Here is a 25,777-nt window from a genome sequence, read left to right as displayed (position 1 = left end):
GCCGGGGCCACCAGTGAGCATCTGAAGGTTTGCTCCCCCTTGTCGGGTCTGTCTTACCCAAGGCACATTTGGTTCAGGTGAGACCGGCTGTGGAGAAACCCAGTTCCCACTCAAAGGGTGATGGCTCATGGCCACCCCAAATCTGACAGCACTGGTACTCATGGTAGCGCTATGGAGGCTCTGGCTGTTTCCAGAAGATGGGATGGATGTTCGCTGTTTTGTGTGTAGGGTGGAGGTAGGTGGAATGACCCACCCCATCTATCCCAGGTTCTATTATCACATTTTAAGGTTCCTTTCCTGGATCTGGGAAACTTCTAAGAAGCTAATTCCATGTTCTTGGACACCGAGGAACACCTTATCATAGGAGGCGCTATATTAGACTAATCCTCCGAGGCAAGGCCTGGCATCCGGATGGACTCTGTGAACATCTGATGAAGGAAGGACGGGTAGGCACCTGTGGCGGGCAAAGAGCATGAGAGTGAGGGGTGAGAGGGGAAGTAGGAACTGCCCGCCCCCGGAAGAGGCATGGCAGACTGCGGAGAGCCTCCTTGTAGAGGACACACAAGAGTGGGTCTTTGCTAAAGCAGCTAAAGCAAGAATAGCACCAGGAAGGTGGCTCAGTGGTTAAGAGCACTGGCTTCTCTGGCAGAGGATCCGGGTTCGGTTCCCAGCACCCACATGGTGGCCCATGGCTGTCTGTAACTCTAGTTCTAAGAGATCTGACACTCCTTTCTGGCCTCTGTGGGAGCCAGGGAAACATGTGGTACATATGTATGCATCCAGGACAAAACACTTTTACATATAACATACACAACAACAAAATCTTTTTTAAAAGTCAATGAGCACTGTGGGAGGCTAGGAATCCAGGGCTGATGAGGAGGTAGCTTCTGTGTCCTACAAGCCTCCTGTCTAAAGGGATGAGAGAACTGAGTCAGAGGTGGCTACGTAATGGATTAAACATTATCTGTGGTTGGGGCAGAAGATGCCCTAGGCAGAAGGTGCCCTGTGTGCACCAGGGACCTGAGCATGTGCCTACCCCCTGGAAGGGGCACCTCGGCTGAACGTTATAGAGCCGTGTTTCTCAATCTGTGAATCTGGACCCCTTTGGGTTGCATATCAGATATCCATACATATCAGATATGCAATATCTAGATATTTCCATCACAATTCATAACAGTGGGAAAATTACAGTTATGAAGTAAGTAGCAATGAAATAACTTTATGGTGGGAAGGTCATCCCAACATGAGGAACTGTATTAATGGGTCACAGCTTTGGGGAGGTTGGGAACCACCGCTCTAGAGAGAGTGTTGGAGGACAGAGCAGGAAAGAGACTAGCAGGCAGAGCGCAGCCTTCCTACAGAGGACCCGTGGGTGGGTAGCCTGGCGCACTTCTGCAGGCTGGCACTGGTCCAGATGATTGCGAGATGGCACCGCACGGAGGCAGGCTGAGGGTCCGCCAGGGGCAGCAGGAGCAACTGGTATCGGGTGGATGGGAGGGGGGGGGTCCAGTATAGAGGTTTGCTCTATCAGAAGACAGAAAAATAGAGCCCAGGAGACTAATAGGGCAGCTGCACTGGGCTCCAGTGAAGGAAGACAATGTCTTACGACAGGGACGTGGCAGTTGGAAGAGAGAAAAGGCGCTCCGGATATTCAGGGCCCCGGAAGGCTGTGTGGCACAGCCGACCATAACTCTTATCAATCCTAAGCCAGCAGTGATGGAGTGGGTTAGGGCGGAAGTGACCCAGGACTGTATTCTTTGCCTTTCTTCTTTCCCCTATGGGCAGGGCCTCACATGACTATAAGGATATAAATATAAACTGTAAAATATGTAAAGTGTCTGGCTGGAAAACCAGAAGACAAACCCAGGATATGGGAACCAACTTCTCTTTCCCAGCATGGACATTCCATCCACTTTTCCATGTTGTTATTCATGGTGACAATTCTCAGTGGGGAAGGGTGGGAGAGTGGAAGAGGCATTTGCCCCCCAGCGGACATCTGGCAGTGTCTGGAGATGTTTTGTTTGTAACACCCAGGCAGGGTGGGGGGGGGTGGTTCTTCTGGCATGGAGAGAGCAGAAACGAGACAGTGAGTGCTAACACCCTCTACAGCATACCGGTCAGCCCCTGGCAGTGCAGGATCAGTCACCCTAGAACACAGATAGCTCTGAGAAACCTAACTAGAAGAACAAATAAATGGGTTGAAACTAAAACCACAAGAACCCTGAAAGAGACTCCTTTTCTCCATGGACAGAAGCAGGGGAAGTGTATGTGAAGGGGACAGCTTAACCAAGGCTGGTCACATGCTCATTCACAGAGATCTCTTTGCACAGGCCGAGGGCTTGAACCTTCCTTCCCATAGGAGAGCTTAGCCTGAGATCTGCAGTGGGTACTTCTGGATGTGCCACTAGTCCCCAAAGGAAAACCAGGTCCAGATAACAGCCCTGAGCTACTGACATAAAGACTGGGCATAGGGTGTGTGAAAGGGTTAGCTAGGAAGGTCCCTGCCCTAGTCATCCCCAAACAAGTATATTATCTGCTTAGGGACAAGGTAATGCTCAGCCCCGTTCCTGCCAGGGACAGAGAATGATCCCACAAGCGTGTTGATCACAGGACAGCGCCCTCACAGATGCTCTTATAAAAGAAGCCTGAAGGAGCAGCCACTCTGCCTTTGCCCTTCTACAGCATGAGAACACACACAAGTCACTGTCTCTGAGACACAGACCCTCCCCTATACAATCTTCTGACGCCCCGAACCTGGCCTTTCAGCCTCCAGGACAGTGAGAAAAATGTCTGTTCCCAGGCTGAGCTATTCTGCTACAGAAAGGATAAAGATGGTTGCCATTCCTTGGCCCTGAAGTCACCAGCATATGGCAGGAGGTCCCTAGAAGGCGGCTCTGTGGTCAGCTGTGTGCAGAGAGAGCAGCTTGCAGACAGCATGGGGGAAGCCAGGACCATCCCCAGAGGTCCCCATCTCTGGGACCGCTACTTGGTTTCTTTGCTGAGCATGCCAGCACCACCACGGCCCATGGACGTCTGGGTAGGTAAGGATGCCGACAGCAGCCACACTCCTTTAGCACAAACCTCTAGAGAAAATGGAAGGGAGAGGGGGACCCTCCTTTGCCAGGGAAAGTGTCTTTGAAGAGGGGACAGCTAAACCGAGACAGGGAAGGTGAAAAGTTGGTCACATGACGATCCAGGGGACATTCCAGGCAGAGGGGACCCTACCACAGAGATCCTAAAATGGGAGAGCCTGGCTTTTAGAAACTGACAGGAAGCTGGTACTCCAGGCCAGGAAAGCATGAGATATGGCTGGAGAGAGGCACAGAGCCTTCGGATTGCATTCTAGTGGGGTGGGGCACCATTGAGGATTTTGTGCTCTGAGGAGGCCAGGCTGTAGCCTGAGGCAAGTCACATAAGAATGGTGGAGGGGGCTGGTGAGAAGGCTCAACAGGCAAAGGTGCTTGCTGAGCCCGAGGACTTGAGTTCCATCTCTGGAACCCACATAGTGGATGGGGAAAAGCAACTCTTGCAAGATTTCTTCTGCCCACCATGAGGTGCTGTGGCCAGTACACCCTACCACTTAAACAAAATGAAAATAAATTAGTGTTTCTTTGTTTCTTCCTTTTGTGTTGTTTCTTTCAGCAAGTAGAATCAGTTCTCCTCTCTTGTGTCCCACAGGATTTATGACTTGCTGGTAACCCAAAGAGTGCAACGGAGGGAATGTTGTGTGGCTGCCAAGGTTAGGCCAAACAGACAGGCAGCTCCCAGCCTGGCTCTCCCGGGGCGGGGGGGGGGGGGGGGGGGAGGGGTATGGGGGGTATGAGGAGGGAGTAATGACGTGGGGGAGGCGGGACAGGAGGATGGGAGGGCAGGGGAGACAGGAGGGCAGGAGTGGGGGAGCGGGGAAGACTGGGGGGGGGGGCGACACGTTTCCTGAGCCCTCTGGAGGCCTGTTCAGGGTAACTGCAGCAGGAAATAAGTAAATAAGAGTTTGAAATCTTACTGGATGGGTGTTGGTGATGTTTTTGGACACGAGAGTTGAGAGAAAGAATCAGAAAAGACTTTTACATTTCCAATTGACTGTGAAACAAACTGAATAGAAGGGGAGGGAAAAAATTAAGAATAATTTTGGAGGAAAATATCAACAATTCAATTTCAGGTCATCATGGTCTCCGAATCCTAGCTGTTTTGTGCCCAGTGGGAGAATGATGGGTAAACAGAATGTCATAAGAAAATGTGCAGGAGCCCAGGGCTAAAAGGCACACATCTGGGCCACTGGACTCTAGAAATCTTGTCCAGCTAGCCTGACGTGTAATCTCTCTCCTCTCCACCTTTATCCTGTTTGTTCCCTAGAACGGATTCTTAATTGTGCCATTCTGGGGTTTAAGAGCACTCGGAGACTTCTGATTGTCTGAAGTCCAAACAGCAGACCCTGGCCTAGGGCCCCAGCAGTATCCCAGGTTTGAGAAGCGGTGTGTGGCGCCTGGTGGAAAGAGTACCATTGGCTGAGTACACACTGCCCCCTAGTGGCCAAATGTTCACACAGCTGCACCTCCCATTTGTCTCTACAATAAGATTGCCTGTCCCCCTCTCACCCCACCCCACCTCTGGCCCCAGGGCCCCAACACAGCCCCTCAAACACAAGCTAAACCCCCACCTAACTTGCTTTTGGAAGCTGGAAGTCGCACATGCCTTGGCTGTGAGAAGCGTTTTCTCTCAGTTTCTCTGAGCCAGTGAGGGAGAGGGATAGAGGGGACAGAGGTTGGAAGGGCAGGGTGTGTGGGCGCTGGCCCTCACCTCCTGGATCTGTTCCTTCATCACTTTGATCTCATTCTCCCGAGGTTCTATTTGCTTCTTCAGCTCCTTTATTTTGTAGTCGAGGACAAACTTGAATTTCTCTAGTTCTTGGTTCTTCTTCTTTAGGTCATAAATCCGTTTCTCCTGGAAGTGAGATGAGAGAGAACCAGCAGGGGCTAAGGGCACATGGAACTTCTCTGGAGTAGAAAACACAGAGCCTCTGACGCTGCCGGAGGCCACAGACTTCTGGCTGGGGATGCAGCCAGATGCAGGTCGGTACAGGCTGTAGAGCGGACTCCACAGGAACTCACTCCCTTTGCTCCAGGTTGTGGAAGAGGGTGTTTCCCACACACGCTGTAGCTCTCCTGCATGGCGGCCTCGGTGCATCTCTGTCAGCAAGCAGAATCAGTTCCCCTCTCTTGTGTCTCACAGGATTTATGACTTGCTGGCAACCCAAAGAATGCAACGGAGGGAATTGTTGCGTGGCTGCCAAGGTTAGGTCAAACAGACAGACAGCTCCCTGCCTGGCTCTCTCGGGACGTTTGCTGTGGTGGAGGCTAGGTGCTATGTAAGAGATTTATGCACCCTGGGCCCTCAGGATTGAGAGAGCACATTCAGGGCCCTATAGCTGAAAGACTCAAATGAACCCAGCCCCACCCCTTACCATCCCTGCCACAGGGGATAGAGATGGGCACGTGGAAGGAGGAGCCACTGTAGGCATTCATCTTCCAGCCTCTAGCTGTTGGGGGCACCCCCAGTTTTCCCAGCTGAGTTTCTGGACATCGGGGTCAGAGACTAGCCATCCTGTTGGACCTTGTCCAGTTCCTGCTGCTGAGAGGATAGCAACACAGCTGTTTGTTGGGACCACTGGGTTTTCAGGCTGTAACTGGAGCGTGGGTCAACCAAGCAAACCTTGACTGGATGACATTTTCCCGTTATAGCTCTGAGAAAGATCCAGTCCCTATCCTTAAGGCAGAACACTGGCTGCCAGAGCAGATAAACACAATCCCAAAATGGGATGTGTGGCAGAAGGGAGGGAGACACAGGCATCGTGGTGGTTTGTACTGCAGCAGCAGAGGGCAACCCACTTCCGTATGATGGGCTAGCTCAAAGGGAGAGGAGAGAACAGGATGGCTTTAAGAAGGTGCCCAGGGCACACAGTCTGCTCAGCAGAGGGGCCTATGCCGGAACCTACTTATCTAACACTGACTGCCCATGTGTGGTTACAGGAGAAGCCTGCCTGACAAGGCAAAAGGGGCAGAGTGGGTGAAGAGGTGAGCACAGAGCCTGGGTTTGCTCAGGAGGACAGCAAATCCTGGATGTTGGGGAGGTGTGCCCACAGATAATCTATGTGCCTGATAGCTGAGTATTCTGTACAAAGGCGTTCATTCCCATTGTCCTGGGTTATCCAGCAGTCACAGGACCAAGCCTCTGACCAGCAATAGCAGTATGGGCAGCGTGGCAGGGGAATTACACTCTCAGTCCACAGAGTGGGCCATCCCAGGATGCCTGCATCAGTGGAGAGCAGGGATCTGGAGGCCAGCTGGCTCAGGTTCTTATCCGAAGTCTGTCCCCGATAAACTGGGAGACCTTGGGCAGTCAACTCAGCCTCGTGGAACTCACGAGACACAACCCTGGGTTGTTCATGCTACAAGGTTGTTGCTAGAATTGAGTGTGATGTGTTGGCTTGAGTTAGCTCCATGTTACTCACGTAGTGGGCACTGCATAGACAGAGTGGAGCCCTCACCTTGTCCTGAATGGTCTCATCCCTCTCCTGGATCTCTCTCTTGAGGCCTTGGATGTCCTTCTCCAGGGACTTGATGACTCCCTGAAGCTTCATCTGCTCTGCCTTCAGGATCTCAATGTCGTTGGTGCGCTCTTCGATCTCCTTTTGCAGGCTACTGAACTGAAGATACAGAGCAGCAATGAAGACCCTTGGGGTCTTAGATCTGATCCCCATCCCCCACCTCAGCTGCGGATGGGGCTGGCCCTTCTCCAGGGAACTAAAGCCCTCATTGCTCAACATCCATGGCCCTTGGGGAGTGGGTTTTGTTATTGCTGTTATTTTATTTTTTTTGGGGGGGGGGAGGCAGCTTTTTTGTAAATTGCAAAATAGATTTTGTCCACACTTGAAAACTTCATGCTTGCATATAATGTGCTGTGCTCATATTCACCCTCCATTACCCTCTTGCTTCCCTCCCAGTTTTGACACACACGTCCCTTCTCCACAACTTCATATTTAATTTCCCCTTTCCTTCCCTTTCCTTCCCTCTTTCCCTCATTCCCTCCCTCTCTCTTTCTCTCTCTCTCTCCCTCTCTCTCCTTCTTCCTTTCTCCTTCCCCTCTTTCCCCCCCCCTCCCTTCCCTCCTTCCTCCCTCCCTTCCTTCCTCCCTCCCTCCCTCCCTCCCTCCCTCCCTCCCTCCCTCCCTCCCTTCCTTCCTTTATTTCATTTTTTAAAACCAAGACAGGGTTTCTCTATGTAGCCCTAGCTGTCCTGAAACTCTCTTTGTAGACCCGGTTAGTCTGGAGCTCAGAGATCCACCTGCCTTCACTTCCCTAGTGAGGTGTTCATCATTACCACCTGACTGTTTCCCTTTTGCTTTAAGGTGACAAGCTCTTTTTAAATAGCCAGACTGGCCTTGAACTTGTAATCCTCCTGCCTCAGTGCTTAAGTACTGGGATTATAGGCATGGGCTATTATGCCAAACTTATTTTGTTTCAGAGAGTGGGTTTCTGGAGAATTTGGAAGAGTTTGGTATTTTCCCAGGTCAAACGAGTGATGTGAGCTTCCAGCATAATAATGCCTAGGTCTAGTCCCTGCAGGAGAGAGCAGTTTGCCTACAAATGCTTTCGAGAGAAGCTCTTTAGACGGACTCAGGTGCTTCTAAGACCACACTGACCCTGAGGGTTGGTCAAGGTCACAGTCCAGGAAAGGAGCATCTGCTTACCCTGGGAGTCACTAACAACAGTGAGATTTCTATCCCAAAGCTTAGATTCCTAACGCACTTGCTCTGAACTCAGCGTCTCCATGGTCAATCATCTTAGAACTGAAGCAATTCCAGGGGTCTGTGAATCGCATCCTCCCTCTCTGAGGCACCAGAGAACCAAGGAGCTGCCTTATCTTGCAAACAAAGCATCTTAAAACTCGCCCGCCCCACCCAGGCTGAACTGCTCTGCCTGTCTCAGCCTCAGACTTCATTTCTATTCCCAGCAGATCTTACTTGTTCAGAAAGGAAAGCTCCGAGCATCCTGGACACAGGGAGCCCGTGAAAGGGGAGGAAGGAAGGAGTCAGGTGGGATGCTCCTGCAATCCTAGCACCTGGGAGGAAGAGGTAGGAGGATCATGTGTTTGAGGAGTGGGTTCCACAGTGAGATCTAAATCAGTCTGGGATACATGGTAGGATCCTCTCTCATGCAGACTGCTCCCCCAAAGAGGAGGGGAAGTCAGATGTGGTCCTTTTGAGGGTACAATCCTTTTGTCTTGGAGGTGGGACCTCTGTATGACCACCCAGGCTATCTGCCCCTTGCCCCTTGCCCCAGCCTCCCCTGGGATGCTTCCAGGGCTCACAGCGAGCTCACCTTCTTCCTCATGATGCCTGTTTCTCCCTTGAGCCGAAGGTTGGACTCCTTTTCATCCCGGAGTTTTTTCTCGTACTTAGTTTTGATGTCTTGGATCTCCCTGTCTTCATCTTCTTCAATCTGCTTCTTGGTTTCCTCAAATTCCCGAAGCTGCTGTCGAACATCTTCCTGTGCCTGGCTTGGAGGGAGGGAGAGAGAGCAGGGAGAAGGGGCTGGGGTGCCGTGCTAAGAGGGCCTGGGATGGCAAGAGCACAGGAGCCTTTCTTGAGGAAGGGAAGATGAGTCCAGTTACAGAATGGAAACTGAGGCCCTGTCCTGTCTCCTGTCTGTCTACTTCCCTCCTGACCGGGTCAGGCCTCAGGGTCCATCACCTTCTTACCTCTTACCAGTACCCACATCCTGATGCCCTGTTATAACTTTGCTTTCCACACGGAACGCAGGGTTCAGACCTTTTTTTTCCCCCTCAAGACAGGGTTTCTTTGTGTAGCCCTGCTTGTTCCAGAACTCATTCTGTAGACCAGGCTGGCCTCAAACTCAGAGATCTGCCTGCTTCTGCCTCCTGAGTTCTGGGATTAAAGGCATGTGCCACCACCACCCGGGTCCAGACATTGGACCACTGTAATTGTATTTGTAAATACAATTGGTTATGCCCCTGCACCAGATGAGAATGCCTCGAAGGTAGAGACCTTGCTTCTGGTGCCCACACTGGACTCCCAGGGTGTAGTGCCCGTGGCACACAGAAGCTGCCAGGCAAACGGCCGAACCAATGAGTGGCTCTAATTACCCCTCCTCCCCCCAGCCATCTGTGCCATCCCATCTCTCAGAAAGGGACGCGGAGCTGGGCTCCCCCATCACCTCTTCTAGAAGAGTGGTTTTCTCCTGGAGCTTGGCCTCGTAGAACTCGGTCAGCTCCTCCAGGGCCTGGCTCTTGGTCTCGTCGTTGTCCCGCAGCTGTTTCTCGTACTCTTCCTGCATCCTCTGTGACTTGAGCTGCAGCTCCTGGTATTTCTCGTACTCCAGGAGCAGCTTCTGGTTGTTGCAGCATTCTGGAGGGAGACAGGTGGGTCTGCACGCCGCGTGGAGGGAGCCAGGCGGGTCTGCACGCCACGTGGAGGGAGCCAGGCGGGTCTGCACGTGTGGGCAGGCAGCGCCGGACTGTGGCACACGCACGACCCCCGAGTGCTTTCCTGCTCCTCCCATGCCAGCTGGAGCAGTCGCCTCCGGATCCAAGGTTCAAGGCCTGCCTAACTCCCGTTATTATAGCTCAGCAGGTGGCCAAGCTCCCCTCACCCAGCTCTACACAGAAAAGTCGTTTCTATGAAGGTACTGGTAGGAGGCATTTGAGGGTTCAGGGTTAGGAAAATGCCCTGAGTATGTAATACAGATTTTATAATTCCATTTTATAGATGGCCAAGCTGAGCCTTGGTAAGGCTAGGTGATTCCCAGACCACACAGCAAGGAAGTGCTGAGGCTGGGACTTGGCAGACTGTCAGGCTCTGAACCTGAACTTCCCACGGGCTTGTTTGTATTTTGAGGAATGCGCAAATACACAGGAGGGAAAGCCGGGGTGAGTTCCAATAAAGTAATATATTCATAGACAGAGTCACGTTCCCTGACTTCTGCTGTGTCTGAGCCTCTTTCAAATGGGTGGCCCTAAGCTGCCTGTGCCTCGGCCATGTGGCTCCCCCTTGTGGCTCACCTAGGTCTTGCAGCTCCCGGCCCTGTTTTTCCAGGAGCTGTTCTAGGCGTTCTCGGTGATGGATGTCCTGTTTCTCTTTCTCTGTTTTTAAAACCTGAAACAAAGAGTCGCCTTTTCTCATTTATACACATTTGTCAAAGGCACCGATAGGACAAGAGCTACTTTTACTGGCAACATCTTCGTTCGTAAATGTTTCTCAAGCCCTTACTTTGCACCAGAGCCTGTTCTGCTGAGACTCGGACACATGGCCTCTTTTACCCACATCCTATTTTGCTCTGAAATGTCTGTGCTTTTGCTCTTGATGCGCACATGGTAAAATGGACTCTTCAGTGAAGGGCTTGGGTTTGGACATGGGTCAAGTAGATTTTAAGGAGAAAAATCAGGGATTTATTCCAATCATCTACTGGGTGTGGTGGAGCATACCTTGGATCCCAGCACTTAGAAGGCAGAAGCAGGTAGATCTCTGTGAGTTCAAGGCTAGCCTGATCTATACAGTTTCAGACCAGCCAGAGCCACCAAGTGAGACCCTGTCTCAAAAGCCAGACCAAACCAACCAACCAACCAACCAACCAACCAACCAACCAGACAGACAGACAGACAAACAGACAGACAGACAGAAAAACAGAAAAACCCCAGCAACAGCCCAGTTGCGTACGGCTGGCACACGGCTGTCAGTTCGTTCAGGATGCTCACATGTACTGACCTGAGCCAGCCAGCTCCCGGCAGCCCGAGGGTGCCAAGCCGGAATCTGGCTTTGTGTTTGGTTTATGAACTGAACTGACACTCGGTGCCCGGTTGAATGAATTATAAATAAACGGGTGAGTAAGTTTAACAGCTGAGGGCTTTTTAACCAAACAGACCCATGAAGATAAGTTACCAGAACAACTGCTCCTTGAGCCAAAAGATGGGCGGTTGGAGATGAGGGGCCAGGCAGACTTGGCATAGCATAAAGACAGGCTTACAAATACTGGGGCCAGGCCTAACTACAAACTGCTAAGACAGATTTTATTTTTGACAATCTAGAAATCAACACACCTGCCAGTCCCTTCCCTAACACCCTCCTTACTTCATATTTTGAAAATGAGTCCTCCCTGGTCACAAAAATAACAAGTTCTCACCGTGGAAAATCCGGAAATCCCAAAAGTATATTAGAAACAAAACGTGGGTTAGCCCGAAGAGCAGCTTTGCGGGATATAATCATCCCGCATCTCTTTCCCATGTACCTGCTTCACCCAGCATACCATCCTATGAAACGCCTTATGTTCTGTCTGCCTTAGACACCCCTTCCAGCAGTCGGGCATCACAGCTCAACGGTACGAATGCCCTTAGGCCATGCAGCTGGCTCTGCGCTCAGCAACGTGGGAGCTGCTTATTGCTGAGGCTGCGGGTCCGGGCTCCCAACCATACCTGGTTTTTCGTCTTTAAGGACTCCATCTCCTGGATGAACTTGTCCGTCAGTTCCTTGATCTTCTCTGAGTAGTTCATATCCTTCAGCCGAAGCTGATACTCGTTCTCCATTTTCAGTTCTTCCACGCGTGTCTTCAGCTCCAACATGACCTGAGCCTTTGGGAGGAGGAAGCAGAATTAAGAGTGCTCACAGAAGGGGGAGTCAAAATACCGAAACCTGGGACCCTGACCTGGGACCTGCTGCTCCTCCTTGCTTCGAATGAAGTTGGTCCCTATTAGAAGTTGTCTCCATTTCCCTTACAAGATATACAGACGACGGGCGGACACACAAGAGAGTCTTCATCTTTATAACACTGTGTGCCAAGAGCACTCGTGTATCTTTCAAAGTGGCACAGATGTTACCTACTTGGTGAGACCTATCTGGACCCTCTACTTAATCCTACTACCCCCAACCCCTGTTCTCAGCACAGGCTCCCCTTCTTAGTGCCATCTTATGCTTTATTTGTTCTTCAGATTTTGGCACCTGGTAATTATTGAATATTTTGCTTATTATTTTCTTTATTCCGCTGTCTTTTTCTTCCATTAGCATTTGAGCTTCCCTCAGGCTGATGTCTTTGTTGGTTTTGTTCTCTGATGTAGCCCAAGCACACAGCTAACACAGAGTAGGTACTCAAGATACTCTTTCTCTGTGTGTGCTAACCAAACCCAGAGTTCTACATCGGGCTACACCCCAAACCCCAAAGATACTTGTTGAACGTCCTCATGAAACTCACGGCCTTTTGAGGCAGCCAGATAAACCCACGACTGTAAGTTGTGATTCAGTGCCCAACGACACGGCCACTGTCCCTACTCATGTCTGCCATGCCTGTGCTGACGTCATCGCGGTTGCTTTAACGTAGGCCTCGGTTCTACTTGGCTCCAAAGTAGAGTCGCTAGCGTTGTTTTCTCCCTTACATGCGAAGTTTCCTGAAAGTCCTTTAATATTTCCTCAAGAGCCATTGCTGAAGAGTGGGGGAGGGCACAGATGATGTCTTTGTGCTCATTCCCCCACATCTGTCTTCGTTGATCTGCTTCCCTTATTTTCATGATGAGAAGAAACGTGCTATGTTTGCTGCTGTACTCCTAACTGGCACCTGGTATGGACTTAGCATGGGGGGTACTGAGAGGACTTAGCATGGGGTACTGAGAGGACTTAGCATGGGGTACTGAGAGGACTTAGCATGGGGTACTGAGAGGACTTAGCATGGGGGTACTGAGAGGACTTAGCAGGGGTACTGAGAGGACTTAGCATGGGGTACTGAGAAGACTTAGCATGGGGGTACTGAGAGGACTTAGCAGGGGTACTGAGAGGACTTAGCAGGGGTACTGAGAGGACTTAGCGTGGGGTACTGAGAGGACTTAGCATGGGGTACTGAGAGGACTTAGCATGGGGGGTACTGAGAGGACTTAGCATGGGGTACTGAGAGGACTTAGCAGGGGGTACTGAGAGGAGGGCTGGAGGCCCTCCAAGAGCCCCAGCTAGCCTCCTTGAGCTGGCTTCGGTGTTATGAGGGCAATGGTGTGCAGCACACAATACATTCGTGTGAGGGGACCAGCTGAGATGTGACTGCAGAACTCAGGTGAGAGGTGCTAGGGCCTTGAGCTGAGGTGGGGGAGGGAAGCGGGGAGGAACGGAGAGACTGAGGGAAGAGATATCAGAAACTGTGGAGTGTGGTGCCCGACTGGCGCTGTAATGACGGGAGAGGGCCGTGCTGGAAGACTCCCCAGGTGGCTGGCTGTACCAAAGCGCTGGGTTTGGCCCGTCTGGCTTCCAGAGCCTCGAACAGATGCGACAGCACTGCGGGCACTGGTGAATGCCCGGCAGGTAGATCAGAGACCCCAGGCCTGTGCTGAACTAGTGAGATGTTGTTGCCAATGGTCCAGTTTTTGCTGTGGGATGTTCAAGGTGCTTGCTTGCTGGCCCTCCATGGTCCGTCTCTACGATGCAGCAGAGTATCTTTCCAGGGTAGGAATCTTGTCATTATACCTCCTGATGTAAGGTCTGCCTGTGGTCCTTCCCAGCAGTTTCCAGTCTAAGACGTGTGAAAGGCCTCTGTGGCCTCCCCGATTCTCTCCAGCTTCCTTCTCAGCAACATGGTCTGCTGACAGCTGCTAGGCACATCTTCCCAGAGGGCTCCCTCTTTACCCTTTCTCATTGCCTGTTCTATACAGAAGGCCTTTCCTCCTGGAAAAAGGCACTATACAGGGCTTGCTTCCTCTGCTACAACCTGGCCTGGGGTGGGGTCCTTCCCCTGCCTTCCCGGGGCAGAGTTCTTTCATAATATTGAGGCAGCTTGCAACCCTGTTTTGTCTTTCTTGGCTTTCCTCTCAGGCCACAGGCTGAGGGACCCCTCTGTGTTTCTTATCTCTGAACTTTCAGAGACAGAGGCCTGTTGGGTACACAGCAGTTGCTTCTGTTGCCAGCACATGGAGATCCCTGTACATTCAAATGACTGAGTGAGGGAGCACAGCCCTGGTGGAGGGATAGTTACTTGGAATGTCACAGAGTAGAAAGACTGGGAGCTGGCACTGGGGAGAATGTGGACACAGAGAGAGGAGGTGGGGGTAGCCAGGAAGATGTTTGCAGAGATTCATTCTGATGGATGTGAGAGAGGAGAGAGGCTAAGGAACTGGGCCATGCACACTAGATGGTTCCACTGTGGTGGCAGCAGTGCTGTCAGGCCTGGCTGGGGCCAGGGGTCAGGAGTTAGGGGTCAGGGGTCAGGGTTGGAGTCAGCCCAGACACTGTCAGGCCTTGAGCTTGTCCCTGCACCCCTGTTTGGCTTCTCTGCCCTCTGGGAAGAATGAGAAGAAAACAACAGAGAGCAGATGTGTTTGCCTGCCACAGGGAGGCTAGGCTGGCCCTCCCTCCTTTCCCCCCTTTGCCTTTCATAGAGAAAGTTCCAGGGTGCTCTGGAAGGGCTGTCCAAGAAACACCAGGGCCCTCTATCGTGCTGTGCCTTTGTTGTCTCTTTCCTCTCCTGACTGTGAGCCCCCTGATCACAGGGCCCCTGTCTGGCTTTCCCAAACATTCATGCTGGCCTGGAGAGATGGCTCAGCCATTAAAGGCTGGCTCACAACTAAACACTCCTGCCCAGAGCCTAGCCAACCACAGGGAGCACACTCAGTGACTCAGACACTTTCCTGAGTGGCAATGACAGTGTAGCTCTGGGATTCTCTGAGTGCCAGACATTCAGCTTCAGTCATGAGCGGTGCCCAGGGCTGTGCACTCAGATTTCAGCAAAACATTTACTGTGTTGAACTTACTGTACTAGCAGGAGGGAGGGTCCCTTGGTATAGTGACTGAGACCCATCTCTAGATTCAATCTGGAATCAAATTCTAGTCCTATTATTTACCAGTACAGTAAGTTTGGATCCATCACTAAACCTCTTTGAATGAGGTTGATCTAAAACCGTTGAGCCATGGGGGTAGAACAACAGTGTCTTGTTCACAGAGGTATTCAAGGTTTCTAGGGGAGCTATGTCACCAGCACGGTGCATGGTTCATGGCAAATGCTCTTTCCTTCCTCTCTCCCACCCTCCCTGCCTCCCTCTTTCTTTTCCTCCCTCCCTCCCTCCTTCCTTCCCTTCCCCTCCCTCCTTCCCTCTTCTCTCTCTCTCTCTCTCTCTCTCTCTCTCTCTCTCTCTCTCTCTCTCTCTCTCTCTCTCTCTCTTCTTTCTCTGTCTGTCTATGTAGCCCAGGCTGTCATTGAACTCATGTGAACTCATGGTCTTCCTGTCTTAGCTACCTGTGTGATGGGATTACACATGCTATTTGTGTACATACACTTATACATGTGGGTGTACATGTATGTTCATGATGTGTGTGTGTGTGTGTATAAGTTGTGGAGTCCAGATGCTGACATTGGGTGTCTTCATTGGTTGTTCCTGAGTTTGTGTTCTGAGACAAGGTCTCTTGTTGGACCCGAGGCTCGTGGGTTTAGTCAGGTGGTCTTGCCAATGAGCTCCAGGTCCTCTGGAGTCTCCCACCCCTAGCTTTGGGGTTATATACACAGGCCTTTGTGCCCAGCTGGGTGCTAGGGATCCAACCTCAGGACTTTACAGTTGCCTGACTGATTCATCTCTTCCCAGGGCACACGTTTTAAAATGAAATCATTACACATCACAGCTACAATCTGGGCATGTGGTAGTTTGACCTTATGAATGTGTACTGGTTATCTTCAAAGTCCTTTGCCATGGTCACCTCTTACATTGCAGCCAGAAGAAAACAGGGTCATGGGACTCGAACACAGCATCAGTGAGGGTGATCATGGCGCCAAAAGACAGGCTGTGCGGGGGTGGAAGCAGTAGAGTGGCTGCAAGAAGGCTGGCTTGCTGGCATGGAGCTGACCGTCTGCAGCAGGACGTCAGAGGACCCAACATGCTGGCCTGAGCCCCCTGAGTGTGGTCTGCTAAGGGATTCTGTGCGCCTCCCCCTTTGACCTGGGCCTTACCTTCTCTTCCATGTCTGTTTTAGTCACGAGCACCTCTTCAGCAAAGCCCACCTCCCTCTCTCGTTTGATTCCCCGGCCATCCTTATCGAAGACCCTCCAGGTGAACAGGCAGCCATCCTCAGCCACGGTCAGTAGGTACTGGTCGTCAAAGGTGAGCATCATCTGCGGAGGAAAAGAGCCTGGAGAAGTTTTCTGGGGCTGTGGATGCTCAAGACAGAGCTGGCTATGCACGGGCTTTGGTCCACGCAGCCCTGCACACTTCCCTGGGCTTGCGTGCTCCTTACCAGGAGAATCAGACAGAAGCACCTTGGTGCATCAACAAATTTCTTCATTGATGAGGGAGTATGAGGGAGTTGGTGTTTGGGGAGAGGAAATCCCCAGCTCACTTAAAAGCAAAGAATCAAAATGTGAAGCTCTCACAGCCTCTACCATGCAGTTAGGGATGAAGTCTTGGTGCCACTGCGGTAGAAGGGGAACATTAGTTAAGCCTGTGCTCTTCTTCATCATGCCTCTGCATGCCACACATGCCTCATTATCATTTCCAGTCTCTGCTTCAGCAAGGTTCTTACAATGCTAATGGAGTAGAGGTAACCATGGGTAACCAACCACAGATCGTTGTGACTATAGGATGCTTTTGTCTCGTCCAACCTGAAATTTGTCTCTTATCATCTGAGATAGTCCCTAATTGAGTTTGGGAACACAGTGATTGTTTTCCTGCCTCAGTGAACTTGATTTTAATAATCTTATTTTCCTGGGTTTTGGGTTCCTGGCATTGTTGCTGCCCACAAGAGTCTCTGAAAGCTGAACTGGCTTCTTGACTCCTCTGGAGACTAACTTTTTTAAACTTCCAATTTTCTGCTGTGCTTGTTAAAACCCGGAAGACGGAGGGCTAGCCTGTCTCAGGCACAGCCATATAATTCAGCAAGGAAGGTCAAAGGTCAACAAGAGGGGAGCTGTGTTAATCAACGCTCATCAGGACTCTACAGGAGCAACACACACTCTTCAGCACTGAGCCATTTCTCCAGCCTCTACAGTGCAGTGCATCTGAGGAACACTCAATCATATAGAAAAATTCTTGTAGTAATGTTAAAGTTTTAAGAAGCAGGCTGTGAAAGAGTGACCATAAAGTATGATCTTCATTCCAGACACATGTATAATACCTATGAGTCAGAATATGAATGATGATGCTACTATAAAGGCCTGCCAGAAACATACATAAACACATGTTGCTTCTATAATAAAAATGACCTTACAACAAAATTTAGTAGATCTGAAGGGAAGGGAGGACTAAATCACAGCACTTTACTTCGGTTCCAGTGCCCAGGCTCAGTACAGAAATGTGTCATTTTATAGTGAAAAAATCCCTCCCTAATGTGTGTAGTACCTACAGGTGAGTGTGGCAGATTGAAGGAGAATGGTGCCCCACAGGCTCATACATTAGAAGACTCGGTCCCAACAGGTGGACCTATTTGGGAAGGATTAGGAGGCGTGGTTTTATCGGAGGAGGTGTGTTACTGGAAGCAGGTTTTGAGGTTTCAGAAGGCTCATGCATTTCCCACCACTGCTCTCTGCCTCATGGTTGTGGATCGAGACACGAGCTTCAGCTGTTCCTTCACTCTCATGGACCCCAACCCCTTTAAAACCACAAGCCAAATCAAACACTTTTGTTTCTAAGTTGCCTTGGTCAAGGGATTTTTATCACAGCCATAGAAAAGTAACTAAGACACTAGGTCAGTATTGAATTCAGGACATAATTAAAAATCTTGCATGTCTTTCTTGGTTGAGTCTTTGTGCAGTTTTGGTATCAGGGTAACTGAAGCCTCATAAAAAGAGTTTGCCAATGACCCTTCTGTTTCTATTATGAGGAACACATTGAGGAGTATAGGTATTAGCTCTTCTTAGAAGATCTGGTAGAATTCTGCACTAAAACCATCCAGCCATGGCTTTTTTTGGTTGGTGGTTTTTGATGACAGCTTCTATTTCCTCGTGACTTATAGGTCTATTTAGATTGCTCACCTGATCATGATTTAATTTTGGTATATGGTATCTATCTAAAAAATTGTCCATTTCTTTTACATTTTCCAATTTTGTGGAGTACAGGCTTTTGTAGTTGACCTAATGATTCTCTGAATTTCCTCAGTATCTGTTGTTATGTCCCCCTTTTCATTTCTCATTTTTTAAATTCGGATGTTCTCTCTCTGCCTTTTGATTAGTTTGGATAAGGGTTTGTCAATTTTGTTGATTTTCCCAAAGAACAAGCTCTTTGTTTCATTGATTCTTTGTATTGTTTGCTGTGTTTCTATTTTATTGTTTTCAGCCCTCAGTTTGATTATTTCCAGTCTTCTATTCCTCCTGGGTAAGTCTGCTTCTTTTTTTTCTAGAGCTTTCAGGTGTGCTGTTAAGTTGCTAATGTGAACTTTCTCCGTTTTCTTCATGTGGGCACTTCATGCTATGAACTTTGCTCTTAGCACTGTTTTCATGGTGTCTCGTAGGTTTGGATAGGTTGCACCTTCATTTTCATTGAATTCAAGCAAGATTTTGATTTATTGGATAGGAAGGATCAACATAGTAAAAATGGCAATCCTACCAAAAACAATCTATATATTCAATGCAATCACCATCAAAATCCCAACACAGTTTTTCACAGACCTCAAAAGAACAATAATCAACTTCATATGGAAAAACAAAAAACCCAGGATAGGCAAAACAATCCTATACAATAAAGATGTAGTGGGGAGGGCCTTGGACTTTCCACAGGGTGGGGTGCCTTGTCCTCTCTTAAGATTGGAGGGGGGTGGGAGGAAGGGTGTGTGGAGGGAGGGGGAGGAGGAGAGAAAGTGGGAATTTGGATTGGTATTTTTTTTAAGTAATAAAAAATCTTGCATGTCATCCAATTTCAAATAAAGGAGGCAAACATTTTCTCAGGGGCTGGTTTCAGGGGTTTGTGTAATCACAGATACTCCTCATGAGTAATTTCTACTTTTCTATTGGCTGTGTTTTATTGGTATCCATTTTTCAGGCCAGGAAACTTTTTCATTCCCTTTTTGTTATGACAAAATATATGTACTGTAAAATTTACCACCCTAACCATTTTTTGGGTGTACTGTTTATGATTGACACATTTGTGACGTTATCACCACCATCTACCCATAATTTGTTTGTCCTTCAAAACAAAAGCTGCGGTCTGCGGCTGGGCAGTGGTGGCGCAGCCTTTAATGCTAGCACTTGGGAGGCAGAGGCAGGTGGATCTCTTTAAGTTTGAGGTCAGCCTGGGCTACAGAGTGATTTCCAGTACAGCCAGGGCTACACAGAGAAACCCTGTCTCGAAAACAAAACAAAACAAAACAACCTAAGACTGCACAAATTAAACAATAATTTCCCCTTTGCCCCAGCCCAGATGGGTGTAGAATAATAACCACCATTCTACTTTCTATCACTTTTGATATCTTCTTTTTAAAAGTATGAATCAAGGTTTTAAGTTTTAATCAGTTTGGGTAAGTCACGGATAAACATAACCCCAGTTCACCATTCCGCACCCCTAAACCCCTTGCCAGTGGGCAACGGTGTGCTGCGGAAAGAGCCCAAAGGCCTTGGAATCAACAAAGCTATGGGGAGCAGAACCAATGTCCTAAGAATAAACCTAATATGGAAAGTCTTTACCCAGCAGTGGAGATCCTGTGATTCCAGATCACTGTCTTCTCTAACTCTAGGTTGGGGAACCAACAACCACATGTCTTAAATGCCATGGTCCGGAAAAATTGAAAAAGACCTGGAGGGTCCAAAGAGTCCTGTTTCCCCAGTGGGTAGATGATGCTGTATTTGCCTATTTGGGATTAGCATGTTTTATGTAGTACAGTTTTCTTAAAACTCATCCATGCTGCAGTACAGTGCAGAGTTCCCTTCCCTCTCAAGGCTCGTACTCCACTGTATGTGTGAAACACATGTGCTTATCCACTCATCGGGCACTGGACGCAGGCAACTTTCTTGTTTTAGTACCTTTTTCTTTTCCTCCATTATGATTTAACATTTAACTATTAAACATAGCTATTACTGTGCAAGAAAAGAGAACAGGACTATTCACAAAAGCACGCCTCGGTTACTGTTCCGGGGTAGGCTCGATGGCCATATTCTCAGGGTTAGGTCTAATCGCTTGGCATATGACTTTCTTTTGTCTGGAAGCAGTGGACATCTGCGGGTCATTAGTAGGTAAACTCACCGCAGCTGGGAAATAAGATGGCAACCCAGCTGGGACACCTACAACAGCCATCCGAGGGTCTATAACTGGGTGTAATTTTGTGTCAAATAATCTTTGGGTGTGACATGGGTATGAGTATCCAGCCCACAGGTGCCCAGTGAATGGTGACAGATGAAGAGATAAACAGAGCCAGGAGGAGTGAGGAGAAACAGGCAGCACTGAGGGGTTGCCAGGGTAGGAAAGTCTGCGAGGCAGAGCCCGGGTTGGGATTTGGTGGGGAGCCACCTCTCACCTTGGTGATGGGACTAGCATGAGCCTGGTACTCATTGAACTCTTTCTGCAAAGGCAGGGGGTATTTCATGGCACGGATAGTTCCCACGGAAGTGCCCACAAACATCATGCGCCCGGAGTGCGAGATGGTGATGGCCGTATAGACGACATCAAATGCCGATATCTCACGGAGGATCTGGAACACAGGGGGGTCTGTTCAGTGGGAGGGGCTGAGCTTTGTCTCCAGTAGCCCAGTGTCATCTTTGGGGTGGGAATGAAACTCAGGCCTCACACATGCCGGGCAGTCTCTCCACCACTGAGCTACCTCCCCAGTTCAGAGTTCCTAATTTTATCATTATTTTATTTTTCTGAGCTAGAATCTCACTGTGTAGCCTTAGATAGCCTGGAACTTCTTAGGTAGACCAGGCTGACCTCACAGAGACCCATCTGCCTCTGCCTCCCAAGTGCTGGAATTAAAGGTGTGTGCAACCATGTCCATTTGGAGTTCCCAAGTCTTACGCGGTATGTGTGTGTTCACAGCACTATGAGAACGTGGAGGGCAATGTGACAGCAGGCATCCTATATCACTCTCTGTCGTATTCCTTCGAGACAGGGTCTCTTCACTGACCCCGAGGCTGGACAGATGGCCAGCAAGCCCTGATGATCCTTTTCTCTCTGTCTTGCCCCCATCTGCCCAGCACTGGGGGTACAGGTACACATGGCCACACCAGGGTGCCGGGACCTCAGCTCAAGTCTTCGCGCTTGCACAAAAACGGCTCTTACCCAGTGAGTTGTCTCTTTAGGTTGTGGGTGTTAGAAACAATACAAGTGAAAGGGTCAGAACTCTCCTACGACACCATGGCATTATATCCTTCTCTGTTGTAACTCATCTGGTCTTTGCAGAAGCCTGAGGGAAGTGACGGGTCACATTCACGACAAGCGAAGATGAGTCACTGAGGCTGGAAGACACTTGCCTCAGCCCATAGGTGTGGCCAGGGACAGCCTGACTCCACTTTCAGCTCTTGACTGTAATGCTGTCAACACACCTCAGGGTGCGAACACGATGACAGTCATAAATTTATCCAGGAAGCATTTATTACTGTCCAAACTGCTCCCAGGGAACTCGCTCATTCCTTCACCCACGACTGCGTATTCAGCCACCCACTCACCAATCCACACATTTTTATGACTGTGTGTGTGTGTGTGTGTGTGTGTGTGTGTGTTGAGGGGGTCGGGCAGTGCACCAGCTTCTAGGGATGTCAAGGGGAGGGGACACAGGCCTGCCTGCCCCGAGAAAACATTATTCTAGTCTAGCTTTGTACGGGCTGCTTAAGAACCAGGATCAGGTCCCTGGGAGTACAGAGGAGAGTCACCTGTGTGAGCTAAGCTGGATTCCAAACCTGTTTCAGGTTTGTTTGCTGCTGTGGTCGCCATGAGCCTCCTCCCACACCCAAGGTGTCAGCCCATGACAGAAGCTATGGGAAACCCAAGAAGCCAGAGACCAGCTGTTGCTTGGCCAGAGAAGGGCACGAGCCATGTCTGTATGAAGGGTCTATGTTGAGTTCTCTCTGTCCATATGTCCAGGAGCCAAATGTGGTAATATAAAAATCTGGAGGTTAGAGGTTTTGAAAGAACACGGTGACAAGCCTGGGTGGCGGCAGCTAACCGTAGCAGCGGCTCATCTCAGCTAAGTGCAGAACAAGGACGAGAGTTCAGTGTAACTGAAGATTACATTTTAATTAAATTTGTGTATGTGGTGGTGGTGTGTGTGGTGGTAGTGGTGGCGTGTGTATATCAGAGGACAACCTGTGGGAACTGGCTCTCCCCTTCCACCATGTGGATCCCTGGGGTCCACCTCAGGTTGTCGTCAGGCTTGGCGGCCATCATGGTGGCTTGCCTCAGAGTGTTTTAGAGAAGTTGTTGATTTCCATATATGTGGGTAAAATGGGAAATTACAGATAGGAAGCAGAAAGGGCAAGGGGACCCACAGCTTGATCCATTCAGGAGGATCAAGGAGCATGGCAGGCACTGTCCCGTGAAGGAGAGCTCTCTCTCTCTCACGGGGTCTAGCGGAAGTCCTGGAGTCTGACTTCTGCAGCACTGTGGAGCATTCGGAGACGAGGAGGGTGGACTCACCAAAGAATCTGCAATCTCCTTGAGAGTCTGGTCCGATCCCACAGCGAAGATAACTTTGGCATCAGGGGAGACAGTAACAGAGTTGTAGCTACAGGACTTGAGCACGCATTCTGTCTCTCTCTTCCCCGTGGACAGGTTCCATTCATACACAGCGCCATCCGTGCCAGCAGAAATTAGCTTGCTGTCATCTAAGTTCCACACAAGTGAACGAATCTGCAAGGAATGCAGACACACCTGGGTGAGAAGAGCACATACATACACACACACACACACACACACGCACACACACATACAGACACACACACACAGGGGATTAACCTGGGGGGCTCCACTACACTAAGGCAGGATGTGCCTGGGAGAGGTCTGTCTGTAAGCACAAACATGGCTTCTTGGCCACGTTGACATTCTGTTTTTTAAGATCTAAATATTGTAAGATGCTGAAAACAATATACTCCCGTTCCCTTTAGACTTTACGAATGCAGATGGACTTATACTAGTTTTCTGATGTCATTTTATCTCATGTGAATGTATGGTTTGGCTGTGGTTACAAGCATCTTCAGAGGCCATAAGAGGATGTCAGATCCCCTGGAACTAGTTGGGGTCATGGATGGCTGAGAGCCACTACGTGGGTGCTAGGAAGTGAACTTGGGTCTTCTGCAAGAGCAACAAGTGCTCTCAACTGCTAAGTCATCTCTCCAGCCCCCTTTGAGAGTCCTTTTAGTTTTGAAATATTCACAGGAAACTGCAAGCAATAGCTCCGGGAATGGACTTCTAGGATGGCAGACTGAGGGTATCAGCTAGTTTCCCCAGTGACCGAAGTTAACTGGTAAAAATAATCAGAACTTAGGGCTGGAGGTTCCCCATTATAAGGGCCAGGGGAAGATGAGGGGTTCTTGCCACTCTACCCCTGTCCTGCAGGTTCCACTCAAAGTAGGGGTGCCACTGCTGGAAAAGCAGGTTCAGGGCACCATGGGATATGGGCTTTGTGTCAGGGAAAAACAGCCACTAAGACAGAGCACTCGGTGGCAACCGGGGACGGACTTTATTTGCAACAGAATCTGGAGACATCTGTGATTATGGGCACACCTGAAACAATGGAGATCTCGGTGAGAGAGCAAAGAGGAAGCTGGTAATTATGACACAAGAAAAAACAAGCAGAGCGACAGACTTTCAATAGAGAGATCGTGGAAAAGAGGTGGTCAAAATTTGCTGGGGGCTAAGAGGCTGTGTGCCCGTGGTGGGGTGCATCCATTGGGCAGCAATGGGAGCAGGATGTGGGAAACACGAAAGCCTTTTCCAAGCTACTGGAGGACCCACTGAGTCAGGGGGAAGTCTCTCTGGTACAAGAGGCTTCCACACAACATCTCACCACACACTGCACACTGAGCTCCTTTGACTCAAGGGCGCCTTCCGAGAATCCAGGCTTAACATGTAAAGTCATGCTCACACTTGGTAGCATGGAAGACTATGCTCCTGACTAAGGCTGTGCCTTCTCAGGCAGAGCCAGAGACGGTGCATCCAAACTGCCCATCTCTGCAGACCATGAGGCAAAAAACCGATGGCCTAGAGCAGCTTCCAAGCCCCACACAAACCTAGTAGTTAAGGCTAAAAATTTAAGCAGCTAAGTGGGCTTATGGGAAATTTATGATTAATAAGTACCTTAGGCTATCTTTAGGCAAACTGAAGGCTAAAATCCAAAAAGAAAAAGAAAAAATATAAGTGAAGAAGAAAATCTAAGCAGGGATGTTAAAGGCTGCACACTGCATAGGAAAAAGGCTTTACGGAATTAGTTTTTCCATTGAGCAAATAAGCTGTCAGTCATCCTACCAACTAACCCGTCCACCGCCAGCTCTCAGGAATATATATCTAGAATTGCTGCGGTATAGTGCCTAAAATAGCCAGCCAATAAAAAGTTAGGAAACACACAAGAAACAAAACAACAAATCCCTCAAAAATACTGTGCCCCAAAAGAAGACGACAGAAGCAAGCAAGCAGGCAAAAGAAAGTGTCCTGAAAGGTGCTCAGACAGATCCAGCAGACAAAGACTCGGAAGCAGTTGATGTAAACACGTCCAAGGGAGTACAGAAGCCATGCTTGAGGAGTTAAAAGAAGCCGTGGCGCGTCTCATCAAGTTGGCAATATGAAAGGGGGAGAGCGTTTTTAGAAACTCTAATGGATACCCTGGGGTTGAAAAGCATAATTGCCAATGTGAAAATGCCACTAGCAGGGCTCAGCGGTAGATCTGAGCAGGGGACCGTGAAGACAGATCAAAACATGCAATCTGAAAAGCAGAGATGTTTAAGAAAAGCTGACAGAGTCCAAGAGAGCCATGGATGACCATCAATTTACACCAGCAAATATGGGGCAGGAGTACCAGGAGGAGAGAGAAAAGCACCAGGAAAATTATAAATAAGTATGTAATGCTGAAAGGAGTCAAAACTTGTTGAAAAACATGAATGCATGCATCTAAGGGTTATAGTACATTTCAAGTAGGAGCACCACAAAGAGATTGACATCCAGACACACCATAGTCAAAACATTGCAAGCCAACGACATGAAAACCTAAGAGAAAGCCGACTGGTCCATACTAGTAACAGTCCAAGATTGCCATTTGTCCTCTGTCGGAAAATCAGGAAGGAGACACAGAGGCAGTGGGAGGCTGTTTAAAGCACGGAGAATAACAAGATACACCGCCTTTATGTTCAACAAAACTAAATTTCTATTTAAATATGAAGAATACATTAACCCCCAGATAAACACAAATTGGAAAACTGACTGCCTAAAAACCTGCCTCTCAAGACTGCCAAAGGAAGTTCTTTAGACCAAAGGCAGTTGATCTTTGACGACAAGATGATGTCACAATCAGAGAAAACACAATTGGTAATTTCACAAGCCACTGAGAGACACTGTGATTGCGCGTTGCATTTTCTGTACTCTCTAATATATGGAAAGTTCATATTAAAATTTTTTGCAGTTACACTCACCTGTTTTTCTTTCAGCTTCTTTAAAATACACAATAAGGTTAGATAAAGTAGTAATCAAAACAGAGTATTATAAGCCAGGTGTGGTAGCACACACTTTTGATCCTGGCACTCCAGAGACAAAGGGAGGCGGATCTCTGTGAGTTTGGGGCCAGCCTGGTCTACACAGAAAGTTATAGGCTAGCCAGGGCTATATAGTGAGGCCCTGAATCAAAACCA

The 25,777-nt window shown here is 49.2% G+C and overlaps 1 protein-coding gene across 1 annotated transcript in view; it reads right to left on the bottom strand.

Moving 5' to 3' along the window:
• Cfap57 (cilia and flagella associated protein 57) overlaps positions 1-25,777 on the bottom strand; it is a 69,461-nt gene that overhangs the window by 19,801 nt on the left and 23,883 nt on the right. Inside the window, exons 10-18 of the mRNA XM_038333772.1 lie at positions 22,578-22,790; positions 20,464-20,637; positions 15,977-16,138; positions 11,484-11,639; positions 10,077-10,170; positions 9,233-9,423; positions 8,378-8,551; positions 6,545-6,703; positions 4,798-4,941 (exon numbers count right to left, since the gene is read on the bottom strand). Of these exons, the coding sequence (XP_038189700.1) occupies positions 4,798-4,941; positions 6,545-6,703; positions 8,378-8,551; positions 9,233-9,423; positions 10,077-10,170; positions 11,484-11,639; positions 15,977-16,138; positions 20,464-20,637; positions 22,578-22,790 (1,467 nt within the window). The remainder of the gene's footprint in view (positions 1-4,797; positions 4,942-6,544; positions 6,704-8,377; positions 8,552-9,232; positions 9,424-10,076; positions 10,171-11,483; positions 11,640-15,976; positions 16,139-20,463; positions 20,638-22,577; positions 22,791-25,777) is intronic.

The sequence above is a fragment of the Arvicola amphibius genome, chromosome 6 (genome assembly GCF_903992535.2).
Source record: "Arvicola amphibius chromosome 6, mArvAmp1.2, whole genome shotgun sequence".
NCBI classification, from domain to species: domain Eukaryota; kingdom Metazoa; phylum Chordata; class Mammalia; order Rodentia; family Cricetidae; genus Arvicola; species Arvicola amphibius.
The sequence above is the reverse complement of the archived record's forward strand: the minus strand, read 5'-3'. Positions and strand labels throughout refer to the sequence as shown.